This window comes from Triplophysa rosa, linkage group LG16 (assembly GCF_024868665.1).
Source record: "Triplophysa rosa linkage group LG16, Trosa_1v2, whole genome shotgun sequence".
In the NCBI taxonomy this organism is placed as follows: domain Eukaryota; kingdom Metazoa; phylum Chordata; class Actinopteri; order Cypriniformes; family Nemacheilidae; genus Triplophysa; species Triplophysa rosa.
Genome location: NC_079905.1, coordinates 1,930,134 through 1,946,344, shown reverse-complemented (window position 1 = coordinate 1,946,344; position 16,211 = coordinate 1,930,134). Strand labels below are relative to the sequence as shown.

At 36.5% G+C, this 16,211-nt stretch overlaps 1 protein-coding gene across 1 annotated transcript; it reads left to right on the top strand.

Annotated features, from left to right (window-relative positions):
- Positions 1 to 688: 688 nt before the first annotated feature.
- On the top strand, positions 689 to 12,989 carry tmem170b (transmembrane protein 170B). The gene is made up of 3 exons (XM_057355484.1): positions 689 to 1,006; positions 7,514 to 7,684; positions 9,135 to 12,989. Exons 1-3 carry the CDS (start codon positions 838 to 840, stop codon positions 9,263 to 9,265), a joined length of 471 nt encoding a protein of 156 aa, XP_057211467.1. The 5' UTR covers positions 689 to 837; the 3' UTR covers positions 9,266 to 12,989.
- Positions 12,990 to 16,211: the final 3,222 nt, after the last annotated feature.

Here is a 16,211-nt window from a genome sequence, read left to right as displayed (position 1 = left end):
TGAGTGTGTTCAACAATCAGAATTTTCTGTGTTATTATTTTTAGACGCATTATGTTTGTCAATACCCTTGACTTAGATGAAGATCAGATCACATTTTATGACAAATTTATTTAGAAAACCATGAAATTCCAAAAGGTTCACATACTTTTTCTTGCCACTGTATATACGTATATATTCTGCAGTCAAAAAGTCATAATTATGTCTTGTTATATATTGTGTTGTATTATTTGTATATTAATTAATATTTAAATATGAAATTATATAAAAAATACATAATAGGAATAAATATATTTATATTATATATAATATTGTATTATATTTACAAAACGTAAAATAAAACCTCAAAAAAAATATATAACCCGTATACATTAAAACTATATCAAATAAACATGGACCACTTTGCATGATGTAAACAGATAAACTTCCGGTTTTCATTTTTATTTATTATCATTATTTTAATCTCACATATGTAATTAAATCTTAAAGATATTTGTTTAACATTTTGAAAAGGTTATAATTATTCTGTTTGTGTAGCTGAAACAGGACGTTCTTTTGGAGCGTTGTTTAGGTCATCCGACGAGGTCTATATATCATAAATATCCTCCTTTATTTTATATTTTCATTCATAAACTACATTGTTGGTCGTAATTCAAATGTACCCGTTCACCTCCCTTTAAGAGCACTGCGCCTTTAAGAGCCATGCAGAAGCGCCGGTGAGAGTGTTTGTGTGTGTGCGTGCGCGTGTCAGCCGTACCCATCATGGCCTCTGAGCAGCAGCTGGTCAGACCGATCAGACGGACCCAGCCCGTCAGACACCGGCACCGGTGAAGAGGCTCCATGTGTCCCTCATCATCTCCATCATCGTCGGTCAGATATCTGAGCAGAAGGGCTGCGCTCCGCCAGCCCGGTGCCAGCATGAATAAGGATTACTCCATCAATCTGTCCGTGCAGCGGGTCCTCAGTCTCTTGGTCCAGGGCACGGTACCGACCTTAAAGGACTTCACAGGTACGTGCACACGAGATCGGGTCCGAGAGGCTTCATGTGTGTCCGCGCACGCACGCCTCCCCAAACCGGTCAGCTATTGTACCGGCGGACACGCGCGCCGCTGTGCGCATCCGATGTGAACAAGGTCACAATTTACATTATTGTACGCGGATTATTTACGACCCATATGTATGTTTTATCAGTGAGCTATTATGGTAGAGTGATGGTCAGATTTCAATGCCATTGTGCTTTGATATATGCTTGTAAATGATGAATTTATTTTCCATGATATTACCATCATGGTTGTGTAGTATGATCACGGTGCATGTCCAGAGACAAAGAGATTTTAACATGGTGTGGTGATTAAATGACATGATAATACCATGATATGTCAGTAGCCTACTTGATGGTAGTGTTTGAAAGTTGTAAATATCACGGTACAGTTATCGCTATAACACAATATGGATTTTATCTGCCAGGACTGTAACGTAAAGCGTTACCTTTACCAATAGATCTCCACATCTGCTTATCCAAAAGCTAATCCAAGGTTTTTGTGGTTGAACAAATGATGCTGACATGTACAGATGACTCTGCGGAACTTGTATGCTTTGAAATCAAGGTTATTGGCTGTAGTGCATTAATACATTTACACCTGGTGTGAAACTTTAAGCAGCGTGTCATTTATTAATCTTTGGTTAATCTTGAGTCCCAGCATCCTCTCTGCTGACTTGTGCAGTAGGCCCTTCTTACAGGTGGCACATTGCTCTCCACATGATGCTGTTGTGTGCATCTTCTCTTGCGCATTTTACACTTTTGGCACTTGGCACCAGTGTTGGGTGTAACTAGTTACTAAGTAATTAGTTACTGTAATTTAATTACTTTTCCCTTGAAAAAGTAAAGTAAGGGATTACTCTTATTTTGCTGTAATTTAATTACAGTTACTTTTGATGTAATTAAACTAAATACTTTGTGTAATGTATGTGTGTGCAATGGTGGAATTGACATCAAAATTCAAAGTCTAACTTTAAAATCTGTGCTTTAATGTATAATTCTCACATTTGTAATACTTTGGTCAGTTAATAAGAGTACTTTATGTAGTTTAATATTATTTATTTGAATGAATTAAAAGAGCCCTTTCATGCCTATCCTTGAATCACTTAACTCATCAAGGCTGATGTAGGATATAGAAAGTCATTAGTAACTAAATACTTTTTGGAGAGAGTCATTTGTACAGTAATCTAATTACACTATTGAATATGTCATTAGTAACTAGTAATTAATTACTTTTTCAGAGTAACTTACCCAACACTGCTTGGCACCTATGCGCTTGCTCTCTTAACTTGAGTTAAACCTCAACATGAGCTCTGTGTGTCAACCATCGATTCCCTTTAGAAAAACTGTCCCATGTCTAACAAAGTCTAGTTTCGATTATTAACGTTTGATTTGATTTGATTGATAACTACTGGACAAGCAGGTCAGTGGATGTTCCTTGAAGACAGAATGAAACGTAATGTTCCCACAGAAGAGGCTGGTGTTAGACATGCCACACGCGCATCTTTCCCTTAAGAGATTTTGCTAGATAATTGATCTATTCTCACGGACATCTTGCACATAAACACATAAAGCAATGTGGAGAGCATTGTTGTGCCAGAATTTGTGAGAGAATCGTGGTAGCGATGTGAGAACTGTTAGAGGAATTATTCACACAAACATACAAAATCTGTCATCGTTAATTTATCACTGTGTCATTCCAAGCGTGTAGGCTGTTCGTTTTTCTGTAAAACACAACAAAGGAGAGCAGTCTGAATTTTTAATGCAATTTTTTCTCACAAATACATACTGACCACAAAAAAACACTCTAAAATCTTAACACAATCTCGTGTCTATTCATAACTGTTTTACAAGGTGGGTCATTTGTATAAATTTATATAATCTCATTTGTAGGTCTTACTACAATCTGGTTTGGGGCAGTGATGGTTTGGTTCAGGGGCTTCATTATTGATTTTTCTATTGATCATAGATTTTTACTTTGTAGGTTCATTCATTCAAAATAAGATAGGAATTCTAGTAAGTTCAAACTGGAAAATCTATGGACTTTAGACTGAATGTGTTATATTCAAAGTGTTCAAAAGCTATTGTGTGGAAAACCGAACTAAATCCACGACAATATGCACTGAAATGGTGTATTGCCACGTTACGCCTGGTTTGATGCGACTGACGATTTTTTCAATTGTTTTCTGTTTTCCACACAAACCTATTGAGGCTTCCGAAGACTTGAATAGATCACACAACACATTCGTTTCCACAGAAAATGTTAAATTTGATTCCTTCAAAAACTGACAAGAGGGCTGATGTTGACCTCCTCTGCCTATGGAAGAGAAAATCCATCACTTCAGAAGCTTCAGTCAGTGAAAGAAACAGCTGTGTTCTCTCTGTCTGTGCTGAATTAAAGCTGCAGGTGCACAGAGAGCACATGACACGTGGGTTGAGAGTTCATTGGTCGTTTTGTCATTTCCTGTTTTGGTCAGTGAAACTAACCTATGTAATCATTTCATTTCCCTCTGCCGTGAATTTGTGCCAGCGAAGAAAGTTTAAGATTCAACGGTGTTATCTAGAAACTTTAGTGTTGTGGAGATGCAAGTGGAAGATTTTACATATGTATAGGGCCTGAAATATTGAAATGCTTAATTGGTTAAAATAATAATAGAAACTGTAGCGAGCATGTTGCGTGATTAAAGATCATTCATGTCTGTGGTGGAATTGAGCGAGAGGAATTACAGTACACATAAAAGCATGTAGATATTAAACCGTGGACGTAGGGCTTTCACAATTAATAATCGCCCCATCGCAATTATTAGACTATAATCACAATTATTTGGCTATAACCGCAACTATTTGGCTATAATCGCAATCATTTGGCTACAATCACAGCCATTCGACTATAACCGCAATTATTCGGCTATAATCGCAGCCAGACGGCTATAACCACAGGCATTCGGCTTCAAACCTAACTATTCGGCTTTAAGCGAAACAATTCGGCTTCAGTCGCAACGATTCGGCTTTAAACCGCAACCAGCCGGCTTTAATCGCAACGATTCGGCTTTAACTGCAACCATTCGACTACAATCGCAATTATTTGGCTATAATCGCAATTATTTGACATAATAACAATTATTGTTAATCCTTAGAAAACAGGGGTGATCTTAGCCATTTTACATCCGCCATCCTTGTTACGTTTTAATGACAGTTCTTCATCATTTGAGTTATATCAAATTTGGATAAAAGCGTCTGCTAAATGACTAAATGTAAATATCAGATTTGTATTTTTTGTGTTTATGAGTTTTATTAAAGTGATTCCAGGTTTGCTGCTTCTACACAGCAAGACGACATCATCCTCATATCTCAGTTTTCTCTGTTAAAACAGTCTTTTCTGTTAAGGTAATTCAATAGTGAATGTTACTAGTTATTTACAAAATTTTCACATTTCTTGATGTATCTTTATTTGATTCATTGAATAAAATAATTGTAATTAATCATCATAATTGCAAAGCCTTTAAGCAGACAATGAATCACCATAATCACAATTATTTAATAGGCAATTAATCAAAATTTCATAATCGTGACGTGGAGGTCCTACAGAATCTTAAAGTCAACACACACTTGATATAAAACACTTGAAAGTATAATGAAGTATTCCTGTATCGTATAACTTACAAATATTCTTGCAAAGATTTACTTTTTAAATTAATAAACTAATATTTTATGTATTTCAATATATTTCAAAGTGTACTCCCATAACCTAAAATAGGCTCCGAGTTTTAAACTGCATTTCTATGAGTATACTTGTAGTATAGTTGCAGTACAAACGAAAAGCATAGTTGTAATTTAGTTGCTTACTCAAAGTTTATGACTGTATCCTTAAAGTATACTTTTATAAACTAAAAATTGGGCCAATTTAGACACAAGTAGCACTGCTATAGTACGCTTTCAAGTATACTACTTGTACATTGATATTAGTATACTTGCTATATACTTGTATATAGTATAAATGAATAAATATAAATGAGATGTGTGCTTTATAACCCATCACAGAAACGGCTCGTTCAGTGTAGATACAGATGAAGCTGCAGTTATCTCTGTACGCTGTGGTGGAGCTTCCTGTGGAGAAAAAACAACTCTTTCACAGGCACTACAGACCACATAAACATTTCTTCTGTGTTTGTTTTGCTGATGGCTATTAGGGCTGTCACGATTAATTGACTAATAAATCATTGCGATTATGATGATTAATTGTCTGTTTGTGGGTTTTGACGATTATGATGATTAATAGTCTGTTTTAGGGCTTTGACATTTAATTATCATACATTTTTGATTCAGCTTTGAAATGACCATATTGTTCTGAATATAATGTTTTACTTTTTCTTAAAAAATGGGGTCATCATATATTTAGGGTCTAAGCTTTTACATGTCAATAATACAGCCGCCAAATACGTGTAAAGCGAGTTTAATCATGAGTGAATTGAAGCCCCATTAAAATACTATCAGTCATAGAAAAGCTTCTAGTCTGTTTTTTTTCTCACTTGCAAGACTACAATAAAATTTTACTTGTGTGTTAGTGAAATTTTGGTAGACTGGTTTTAACATAGAGATTAGCTTAAATAATGTTAAATTGTACTACAGTTTTTGATGGTATATGCTTTCAGTTCTTGAATAGTGTGCGTGTCGTGTCAGTTTTGGTCTTTGTGAATGTGTCGATACTCGACAGCCACACAAAAGAGGCTTTTCGTAACCTCGGAAACTGCCGTGTTAACATGTGATGTTTGAAGAGGCCTTTCACAAGCACGACTCTTTACATTAAGCCCCCCTTCTGTTTTCACTTTACACACAATGTACACGCAAACCTCGCATGAGACCTGGATAGTCTGTCGCGCGTTTGCTGTTGTGTGGTCACTACTTTGTATTTTTGTGATTATTTTTGTCACTTTTGACTTTGTCACTCTTGGATCCTTGTGCTTCAGTGTATTTGTGTTCTTTGGAACTCTGTGTTTCAGTCGCTGTTTTTCTAGATCCAGAGAAACAGGAAGAGAAACTAAAGTTCTCTCACTTCTGCCTGTGCTCAAGTCTCTGTTACTGACTCTCTGTGCTGAAAGGTCTTTATGTATCTCTGCGTTTACTGTCTCAGTATCTCTTTGCTAATGCATCTATGTGCTCCTCTGTCTCTTTTTCTATATTTGTCTCTGTCTCCCTTACTCGATGTCTTTGTTATTGTGACTCTCGTCCACTATCTCTGTGCTGAAATGTTTATGTCTTCCTCTTTTCTCTGCTGAAATGTTTTTCTCTATATGCATATCTGTGCTACATTGTCTCTCTCTTACTGTTACAGTATCTCTGTCTTGAAGTGTCTCTGTTACTGTCTCTTTGTACTACAGTCTCTCTCTCTCTCTCTCTGTGCTGAAGTGTCTCTGAGTTACTCTGTCCCTGTTCTGTATTATCTCCGTACTGAAGTTTCTCACAGTTACTTTATCTCTGTGCTACAGTGTGCCTGTGTTAAGTCTTGCATGTTTTGGCTGAGGCAATAGATTCAGTCATAAGAACTACAGTGGTGCTCCTGGCACAGCGTGGCTCTGCTGTCAGGGGCTTTTGTGTTGTTGGGCTCAGTGTACTGATAACACAGTTTGATGGATGGATGTCTCTCTTTCTCTCGGCTGTTCACCCTTCACAATCACATATTTGTGTGCGTGCGTGTGCTGTTTACAGACTTCCAGCACAAAAGCCTTTGTGTCTGGACATTACGTCTCACTTAGCATGTGAGTGGCAGCTTATGGTTTAATCAATACATTGTGTGTTTGTTTGTGTTTGTGTGTCCTCAGACTAATTTACACAGAAGCAATGCATTAAACTACTTGAGCAGACCTTCGTTATTCGTATTATCTTTTCTGTCATGTTTTGTACGGGTATCACATGCTTGCATGTTTCCGATATAATGTCTTTCTTTTCACATTAAAGGGGAAGCGCTTTCATCAGCACTGTACAGTATGTGCAAGTATGCAGTTGGTTATTTGATACAAGCCTTTTAACTTGTAAAATTGCAGTTGTCAGCAGATTTCCCCTCATGAGCACATGATTTCTTAAGCATTTATCGTTTGCATGCGGATGCATTTTACAAAGTTCATGACAACAGCAGTTTGATAAGCGGTTTCCCAAGAGGCTCTGCAATAGTCTGGAATCTTCTAGAACCGTCTTGAGCTGATTCCTTGTGAAATTATTACCAAAATTGTTGGGATATTTAAAAGACATTATTTGGTTAACAACTAACAAATGAAATAGTAATTTTCTGTGCGAAGTTTGTTTATGTTTTTTTCAGGAGACGTTCCTCACAAATCTGTTCCTCTTTGATTTAAAAAACAGAACTTCTCAAAAAAAAGAAGAACGTGTTCATCATGAACATAAAGCTTACTGTTGTGTCGTGTTCTCTTTAAAACAGCCGACGCTCTGACCGCTCTCTCTCGTCTTTGTTTTTCCCTGCAGAAATGTGGTACTGTGTGTTTCTCTGGTGTCTCTTCTCATCTGTCTTCGTCCACGGCGCTGTGGGTCTGCTCATGTGCGTGACGCTGCAGCGTCATAAGAGAGGCCGCTTCATCACGGTGGTCCTCATCAGCGTGGGTTTCCTCGCATCGCTCACTGGAGGAGTCATCACCAGTCAGTCAACAATAATATCTGCCTATTAACCCTGAGCCAAACTCACCGCTTTTACTTTACTTGCATCTGAAATCACATACTACATCAAATTAATATAAATGTTCCTATTTATTAAATGTCAGTATATTAAATCATTTAATGTATCATCCAAATTTGTTGTTTTTCAGGAAGTATAAGAACGCTGTACTATTCTGTGTTGTCAAAGTTGACAAGCACTTTTTAATACTTTTTATTGGTTAGACATTTGCAGAACACAGTGACAAACATAAAGCGTGACTAACAGTGTTGGGTGTAACTAGTTACTAAGTAATTAGTTACTGTAATTTAATTACTTTTCCCTTGAAAAAGTAAAGTAAGGGATTACTCTTATTTTTTCTAATCAAGGTTGATGTAGGATATAGAAAGTAATTAGTAACTAAATACTTTTTCCTCTCTCAGTAAACATGTCATTAGATTAATGTGATAACTTAATGTCATTAGTAACTAGTAATTAATTACTTTTTCAGAGTAACTTACCCAACACCGGTGACTAATAACAATGATTTATGGCAAAAATAACAAAATATGAAGATGCAAGGTTTGTAATAATACATTGTTAATATTTTACAATTTTACAGTATATTGAATAAAACATAATAAAATGACGCTTTTCATATATTGAAGTACTTGGTTCCAACAAATGGAAATGTGTTACTTAATATATTGCTTTATATTTTCACATATATTCCCATATATTTTTGTTTCGTAAGGGTTAACCTATGATGTACTATCAACAACCAACAAAATAATTTAAACAAGTATGCTTAAAGAAGTATACTTCTTTGTGTCTCTAATATATTACAAACACTGTAAAACTGAGAACTGGGTGGCTCTTTCCAAGTATGAATGTTTTCAATTTGGTGACTTTGTAGCTACTGTAGATTTATGGGACAGAACAGCTCAGCAGAAGCAGAGCATCTGGGTATCTAAACGGATAGTGTTTTTGCATACTCAGGTTTCGGAACACTAGTCATTCTGCATGTTTCTTAACATGTCCTTGGTGTTATTGACTGTGCACATTTCAACTTTATCTGCTGATGTAACCAAGGCTACGTCAATATAGTCTTTAAATATGGCTTCGTTAATATCATTCTTTTGGAGCATGTGCTTCAAGACGACAACTGTGTCGCTCTGCTCGTGTTTGTGAGAGATGAGATATTAAAGAACAAGAGCATCTTTGAAAATCCGGGTGCATCTGTTACATCAGGACAAAAAAAAACGTCCCCAAAAATTCACAAATGGCTCTTAGAACATTTCTTATCTCTCTGATGTGTACATAAATCAGATCGATATCAACATGAATTGACCTCTTTACTTTCTAAACTCTGGGAGTTATGTTGCGATTCATCAGTGCATGTTATTTAAAAAGATGCAGGTGTGTGATGTCATTGTTTGTGATGTCGTCTCTCAGGTGCGGCCGTGGCAGGTGTGTATCGTGTGGCGGGGAAAGGCATGACTCCATTAGAAGCTCTGGTGTTTGGCGTGGGCCAGACGGCGTTCACCGTCATCATTTCATTCTCACGGATATTGGCCACGCTCTGAACGGACAGACTGGCTCACGGATACAGCCAATCAGCTCACAGAGGAGGAGAAAGTGGGTGTGGCCCAGGTGAGTGGCCTTTGGTACGGTGAGACGGATGAGCCGCTGAATGAAACCCTTTGGAAAGGCGTCGATCGGTTCAGACCGCCTGGATGTGAAATCAGCGTAAGAGCTGTGCACAAGCCTTTGTCAGAACTCAATCAAAGTGCCATTTGCCTTGACGGTGAATTACGATGACTCTTCACACGTCATGAACGTGTTGTTTTTGCACACGGATCGCTGCAGCTTTATGTCGGCCGTGATGTAGTAAAGTGGAAACAAACTGCGACCATGATCACGCCATAACCTGTCTCTCTTTCTTGTTCTCTTTTCTTTCTCACTCTCCCACACGAGCTGAGCGGTCGGAAACATTCCTGTTGTATGTAAAGATTTTCTCTCTGTGTTATCACTTCACCATTTCTTCCACTTTGCACATTTTACATGTTGTTGGAAGGTGCTTCAATGCTCTAAAAGTGTGCGAACGCTAAACGACATGGACATGCATTCAAAGATTCAAAGAACTTATCCATAATGGAACAAATCCTTTTTAAAACGGAAACGATTAACACTGATATTTCGATTTCTGTTAAGTATTGATTGATAGTTCGATGTTATCCGTCGGTTTGGATTATATCATGGGTACGTTCGCCCTGTACATGTTGAAATCTATACTCTTGTCTTTATGTATAATCCACTTTATCCAGCATTACTGTGGCAATACTATCCCAGCGCATATATGGAGACTTTAAACCTTAGGCCTTAAAAGACGAGACGCACGGCTCTCGTGTGTCGAGTGTATGTGAGAATACGTCCTGAACTGATTCAACACACTTTGAAAGACTTTTGTGGAGTTGAATCATGAGGCGATCCTCTGTCCCTCGGGTTTCCCTGCCGCACGCCACACGGCTGCATTAAAAACACGGTGATGTTAGGGTCCCTAAATGTATTGTGCTTGAAAGGTCGAATGCAGAAGTTCTACTGAGGCCACGAGGAAACAAATGGATTTTTGGCTGATGATCGGATGTGTGAAAACTGCAGATTGCACTTGTCATACTGTAGTTTGCCTTCCATAAGATTCCCAGAATATGCAGCTGATCTGTCAAGGCCATTTTGAAGATATTGGTTGAACAATGTGAAATGTGTTTTACCTCACGTTTGCCACTGGCATATTCACGACAAATTATGTTTAAGTTTGCTTATTTTACGTTTGATGAATTTTATGCTGTAATGAAGCGATGTGAAAGACCATTTGAGATTCTGAACTTGGTTCAGGAATGGTTCACCCCAAAAATGGTCCCCAGTGACTTTCCATAGTAGGAATGAAAATGACTCGGTCAAGTCAATGGGGATCATTTTGGGGTGAACTATTCTTTTAATCATTGGGGAAAAAAGTGTATTTTATATTTATTTTATTTAAGACATGTTTTATTTCTGGTAGCACTTTCTATGAGGTCTTTTAGTTTTTACATACAAGTCTTATACAGTATATACAATTAACATATTTACAGACCTAATCTGTCATTTTTTTTCATTATGTTGAAAAGTTGATTTCAAAACCATTTGCAACTGCATTATTATGTTGTCAAGTATTACTTTTAAAGTATTTTAAAAGATTACCTGCATTTTCAAATGGTGTTACAAAACCTCTTCAAACTGATGCCAAATTCTTTCTTTTTGTACAAAGCAGTACAAAAAACGCATTAATTATTCATATAGATCTTATTTTATACGAAAATGCTTTATATTTTCATATATTTTAAATGTCTATTAATAGTTATTCCTTTCGTAATCATTGTGTCAAAGCACATAACATCTGCGGGTCGCTTCAACACATTGTATGGTATGAAAGAAGTGATGTCTGATGTCACAGATACGCACAGGATTTCTCTGTTCTTTGTTTAAGCCAAAGTATTCTTTATCTCTTCAGCTTTAGTACTTTTTATTGAATATTGTTTTTTACACAATCATTTGACTTTTGCATTTTGCAAACTTCTTAGCACTGATCCGTGAATCTGTTTTAAGACCCACAGAAGCAAGCTTGAGGCGGTTTCTCCTTTTGTTGATACTGTGAAAGATTTTCAGATCATATGTAGTAATTTAAGGTATTTATGAGGACATGGGATGGTAATTTCTTTCAGATGCAACTAGTAGTTAAGCGTCAATTTGAGATGAGCCCAGCAGAGGGCGCCAGTGTACTGTGAATGAGCGTTTATTGCAGAAGAAACGATTGTAGTTTTGGTGTGCACACTTTATTATTATGAAATTATTTTATTGAGTCATGTTGAGAGTCATTATTTTGTTTATTTATATTAAAATTCTTGATTTGACATTTTTCATATACAAAATTAATTGACAGTATACAATTAATATTGTTCAGTAAATGATACATTTATATTTAATCCAAAATGTAGCCACACACTTTTCAACGTCTTTTTGCACTTATATTACGGTTGTAAATAGTTTTTTCCTTTAATAGGCTAATATTTTTGTTGACTTTCAAGGTAGGAGTAAATCCAGCATGATTTGTTAAAGGGAGAAAACATTTCGGCACACAGGTGGTTGTGTATATATAGAGTTTCTTTCTTCAACAACTTTTGTTTGTTTGTTTGTTTGTATATTTGCTCTTTTCAAGCACCTTGTTAATTAGTGAAGTTGCCGAGACCACAATAACATCAGATTAACAACAACACATATCAATATAAAAAATACACTTCATATTTAATTTCAATAAAAGTTCAAATTGAAATGAAAATAAAACAGAAATGGAGAATGAAACGTATATACAGCATGACCCTATCATGTGTGTTTGCTGTGTTTGAATGAATGAGTTTCTCATGAAGAAACCCAAGCTTTAGGCTTCTTGTTTTGTTATAAATATAAGGTTTGTGTACATGAATGAAGCTATGTAGATACATGTTAGAGTCGTGTTACAGCATGCCGTCAGTGTTGTTTGGTTGTGTGTATGTTGTTGTGTTTGAGCTTTAACTCTCATCAAATGTTCAAATGTTTCACTTTTAAGATTTGATGGTTTGGCTTATTTGATAAGGTTCGAATGCCATTTATTTTTGAAACTTATAAAGATGTTTTTAAGTACTTTTATTACTGCTGCCTTTCGATCTCTTATTATTTTATGTTGTTGAAGAAATGGAAAGATTGGCTTTTGTTGGTTTGCACATTTTTAAGGGCCAGCGGCTCTGAGTTTGGACGGCCATCAAATCAAATTCACATCTGCTGTGATTCCTTAAAAACGTTCCTTAAGAAAAGTAGTTTTATTTTAAACTGTAATGTGCCATGAATGGTGGTGTTGAGGATTGGAGGATTCGATCAGTTTCCTGTTTATAATGGTTTCAGATCTCGGGAAATACTTGAGACGGAGAATATTGAGAATATTGCAATACATAGAGAGACATGATACTGAACACATCCCAGACTCACACTTGTGTGTCCTTGTTGGCATACAATGATTTCACAAAGTCTGGCTTCTCGCTCGGACTTTGGAGTTTTTGCGAATGGATTTCTGACAATCCTACTCAACCGCTGCTCCACTGGAAGTGGCTTGTGTAAATTGTGTATATGTTCTTTTTTAATTTTTTATCTGCAGACATCTGTGCTTTTCAGCACATCTATTTCTGTACAAATGTTCCTCTGTAAAAACAAACACCTGCAGTCAGTTGAAATAAAAACGTTTTGCAGTAAAAGTAACCTTGTGGTCTTTTGTCACTGAAATGAAAATATTTCTAAGTTGTTATTTAAAGAATAAACGGTACATGAATAAATACAAATAATATAAATAATAAACATTTTAGTGAATTACTTAAGATGACGTTACAAAGAATCAAATCAAAAGTTATGTTTGAAAAGTTGAAAAACAACACCAAAAGCATATATACTTTTCATCTATCATAAAGTTTTGCTCTGTACCTAATAAAAGTGTTTAGTACGTTGAGAGAATGTTTTGAGAACTGAAGTAATGTCTTTAACAAGGTGTATCCATTAAATATTTAAAGGCAATTCCCGTTTTGACTTTGTAAAGACGTCTAGTCTGGCCTCAGTGTCTGGAGTCTGATTTTAATGTGATCTCGCCTGCCATTCTTATTTTTGTCTCCATTTGCTAAATACAATGTAAATGCTTGAATGTCTCAAATTGTATAACCTCATTGAAATCGCAATTAAGGTCGGACCGACTCAGTTTCTTTTTATAAGTCAGTGGTTATAGAAATCTAATTCGTCCAGAAGTCAGTTCATTTCTGCATGGGTCATTTAGTCTCTACAGAGTCTGCCATCTCATTTCCTCGACACGTTCCCTCCCCGGGGAGCACCGGAGTGGACGTGCAGAACCGATGCACTCGTACCACCTGCAAACGTGGTGCCACTCGGAGGGGGTCAGGGAACTATTTTTGGAGCCTGAGCACTAAATATGGTCAAAATCATTAAAGATGGGTTTGGTAAAGCACACAGAATGTGCGGTTGCGCCATACGACCTGACTCCATCCCAGTTTCAAATCCTCTTTCAACTGTAAAAATAAAGCTTTTAAAATGATTCCAAATGAGAAGAATAGCACAGTTCACAATTGTACGGTGAATAGAAGGTTCATTGGCTCGTTGCATGGGATCAGATGAACGCTGAAACAACATTGGTTGTCTTAATGAATTGCACTGTAAAAATGATGTAATCAAGAAGTCAAGGTAACATGTGTTTTTACGTCACCTAAACTCATCATAATAAGCAATTGTTACTTTTATAAGCTGAAGAAACTTAGTAACTGTAAGTTAAAATGACTAAAGGCAGCAACATTTGTTTGAAGTGTGGACTCCAAGATTGTCAACTTGAAATTATAAGGTCCTAGCTGACATTTTTGTCAAAATGTACATATATACTGTAGTTATTTATATATTCTTATTTTTTACATAAACATAGAAACCAAAAAGGTTTTATCGACAAAGTCAAATGGAATGCAAAACTTTGAAGCTCAGTAGCCCCTATCACATAACTGCTCAAAATGCAGACTGTTAAATATTTCTGTAGAAATTACAGTCTTACTATCAAATAATAGCCTCATGCAAAGCATTCTGGGAATCAGAAATCCTCCTCCACCTTCTCTTTCATGTTTTTTTTCTTCTGATTTCTGGTTTCCAGAATGCTTGGCATGAGGCTGTCATCGTTATTTTTCTGTAAAGATAAAGACTTGTTAATGTTTAATGTTAATTTATCTTTGAACAAGCTGTTGCCAGTAAATTACACAAATTTACATCTAAAGTAAGTTACTGGCAAACTTCTGCCAGTAAGAGATATAGACGAGACATAGAATCTTATAATTCAAAGGCGACAATATATACAAAGAGTTATGCAAAACTTTCACAAGACAAAGTACAACTTTAAAAGTTTAGTGCTTTAAAAGTTGCTGCCTTATATTTTTAAGTTGACTGTAAAAGTGTTTTGTTTTTGCTGCTTCAAATTTCAGGGACGATAAAATTTTTAAATTGTAAATGTTTTTGCATGACTTTAACTCATCCAAATAAGCCAAGCAATTTCGATTTATTTGCAGCAACTCCCAACAACAGACAAAATGAAAAACCGTAAGTAAAATTTGATTCTTCTAATGAGCATTTTTAAGACAGCACACACAAATATTGGGAAAACTAGTTTTTTTATCTTATTATAATAGTCATTAGTTTTATAAGTCATATGATATTTCAATGACAAGATTTTTTGTGTCCCCCAAGCTTTACCACATCTATACTTAGTATATTTTTAATCAACGTTACTTCTTTAAAACTCTTGGATTCTGCTCAATGCATGAACAAATGAGGTCTTCTCAAAGGAAGTAATATTCTGCTGTCTGTGGTACAGCCCTTGCTGATCTTCTAATGCATTAAAACACGCTTTAATAAGGAGTTTCCTGACGTTTAACAATTGGAGTCATTCCCAGACACATTCCAACCCTTAAACACATAACAAAACTTCATCTTAAAGCCCAACATCAGCCAAGTCACTCCCAGGCACTATTTTGGCTGTACGAGCACATCAAAGCCCCTCAACATGAACCTCATCTACAAACGGCCCCCAGTCAAAGTATCCTGTGTTGAAGCGTTTGGATGCTTGGACCTCTGAGGACATTTTAAGCGAGCACAATGCCCGTGAGTTTAACAGCGGAGCTGCGGAAGCCCAGCGAGATGTACAATAGAGTCACAGCAGAGGAATTTAATCAGCAAAGTTCCCTGCTGGTTATCGCTCCGTTCTGTTATTGTGTTATTTTGTTGTTTTATTCCAGGATATCGGCGTACATTGTGCTCTCAAACGCCGCTGCATTCCAATTGGCTTTTGTGTAGCGCAAGTTGTTTCTGCAGCATGCCTTCAACTATTCAGAATGTGTTTATAATGTTTTTCAGCAAAGGGGCGACTTAAAGACCATAGAAATACCCGTATGACTGTGGAACACAAAAGAAGATATTTTGAGAAATGTCTCAGTGGTTTTGTGTTCATACAATGGAGTTTAATGTTGTTTGGTTATCTACATTCTTCAAAATATCTTCTTTTGTGTTCTGCAGAAGAAAGAACGTCATACAGGTTTGAAATGACATGAGGTTGAGTAAACGATGAAAGAATTTTCATTTCTGGCCTAACTGTCACTTTAAAATGATTTCTTTAGTGTTTGCCAAGAAGTGAACTCTTGAGTTCATTTGTCTCACGTATTATTCTTCTGTGACTTAGGAAAGCAGTTTGGCATCTCTTTCCTGTTTTGTCCCCGCAGTTCACAGATATATTCCCCTCTCCCCGCCACAAACGCCAGTCTGTCTTTATTGTCGAATGCGTTTGACCTGGAAATGTTGGGAACAGAGCCGGAAATGACTGTAATGTGATCCACTTAAGAGAAAAGAGTTTAGCTCTGGAATGTAAAGAATTGAACA

Excerpts from the sequence above, each read along its gene's own strand:
- tmem170b (XM_057355484.1), top strand. The coding sequence starts at position 838 with ATGTGTCCCTCATCATCTCCATCATCGTCGGTCAGATATCTGAGCAGA. Across the intron at positions 1,007-7,513 it reads GACCTTAAAGGACTTCACAG|AAATGTGGTACTGTGTGTTT; the intron begins GTACGTGCACAC and ends TTTTCCCTGCAG. Across the intron at positions 7,685-9,134 it reads CACTGGAGGAGTCATCACCA|GTGCGGCCGTGGCAGGTGTG; the intron begins GTCAGTCAACAA and ends GTCGTCTCTCAG.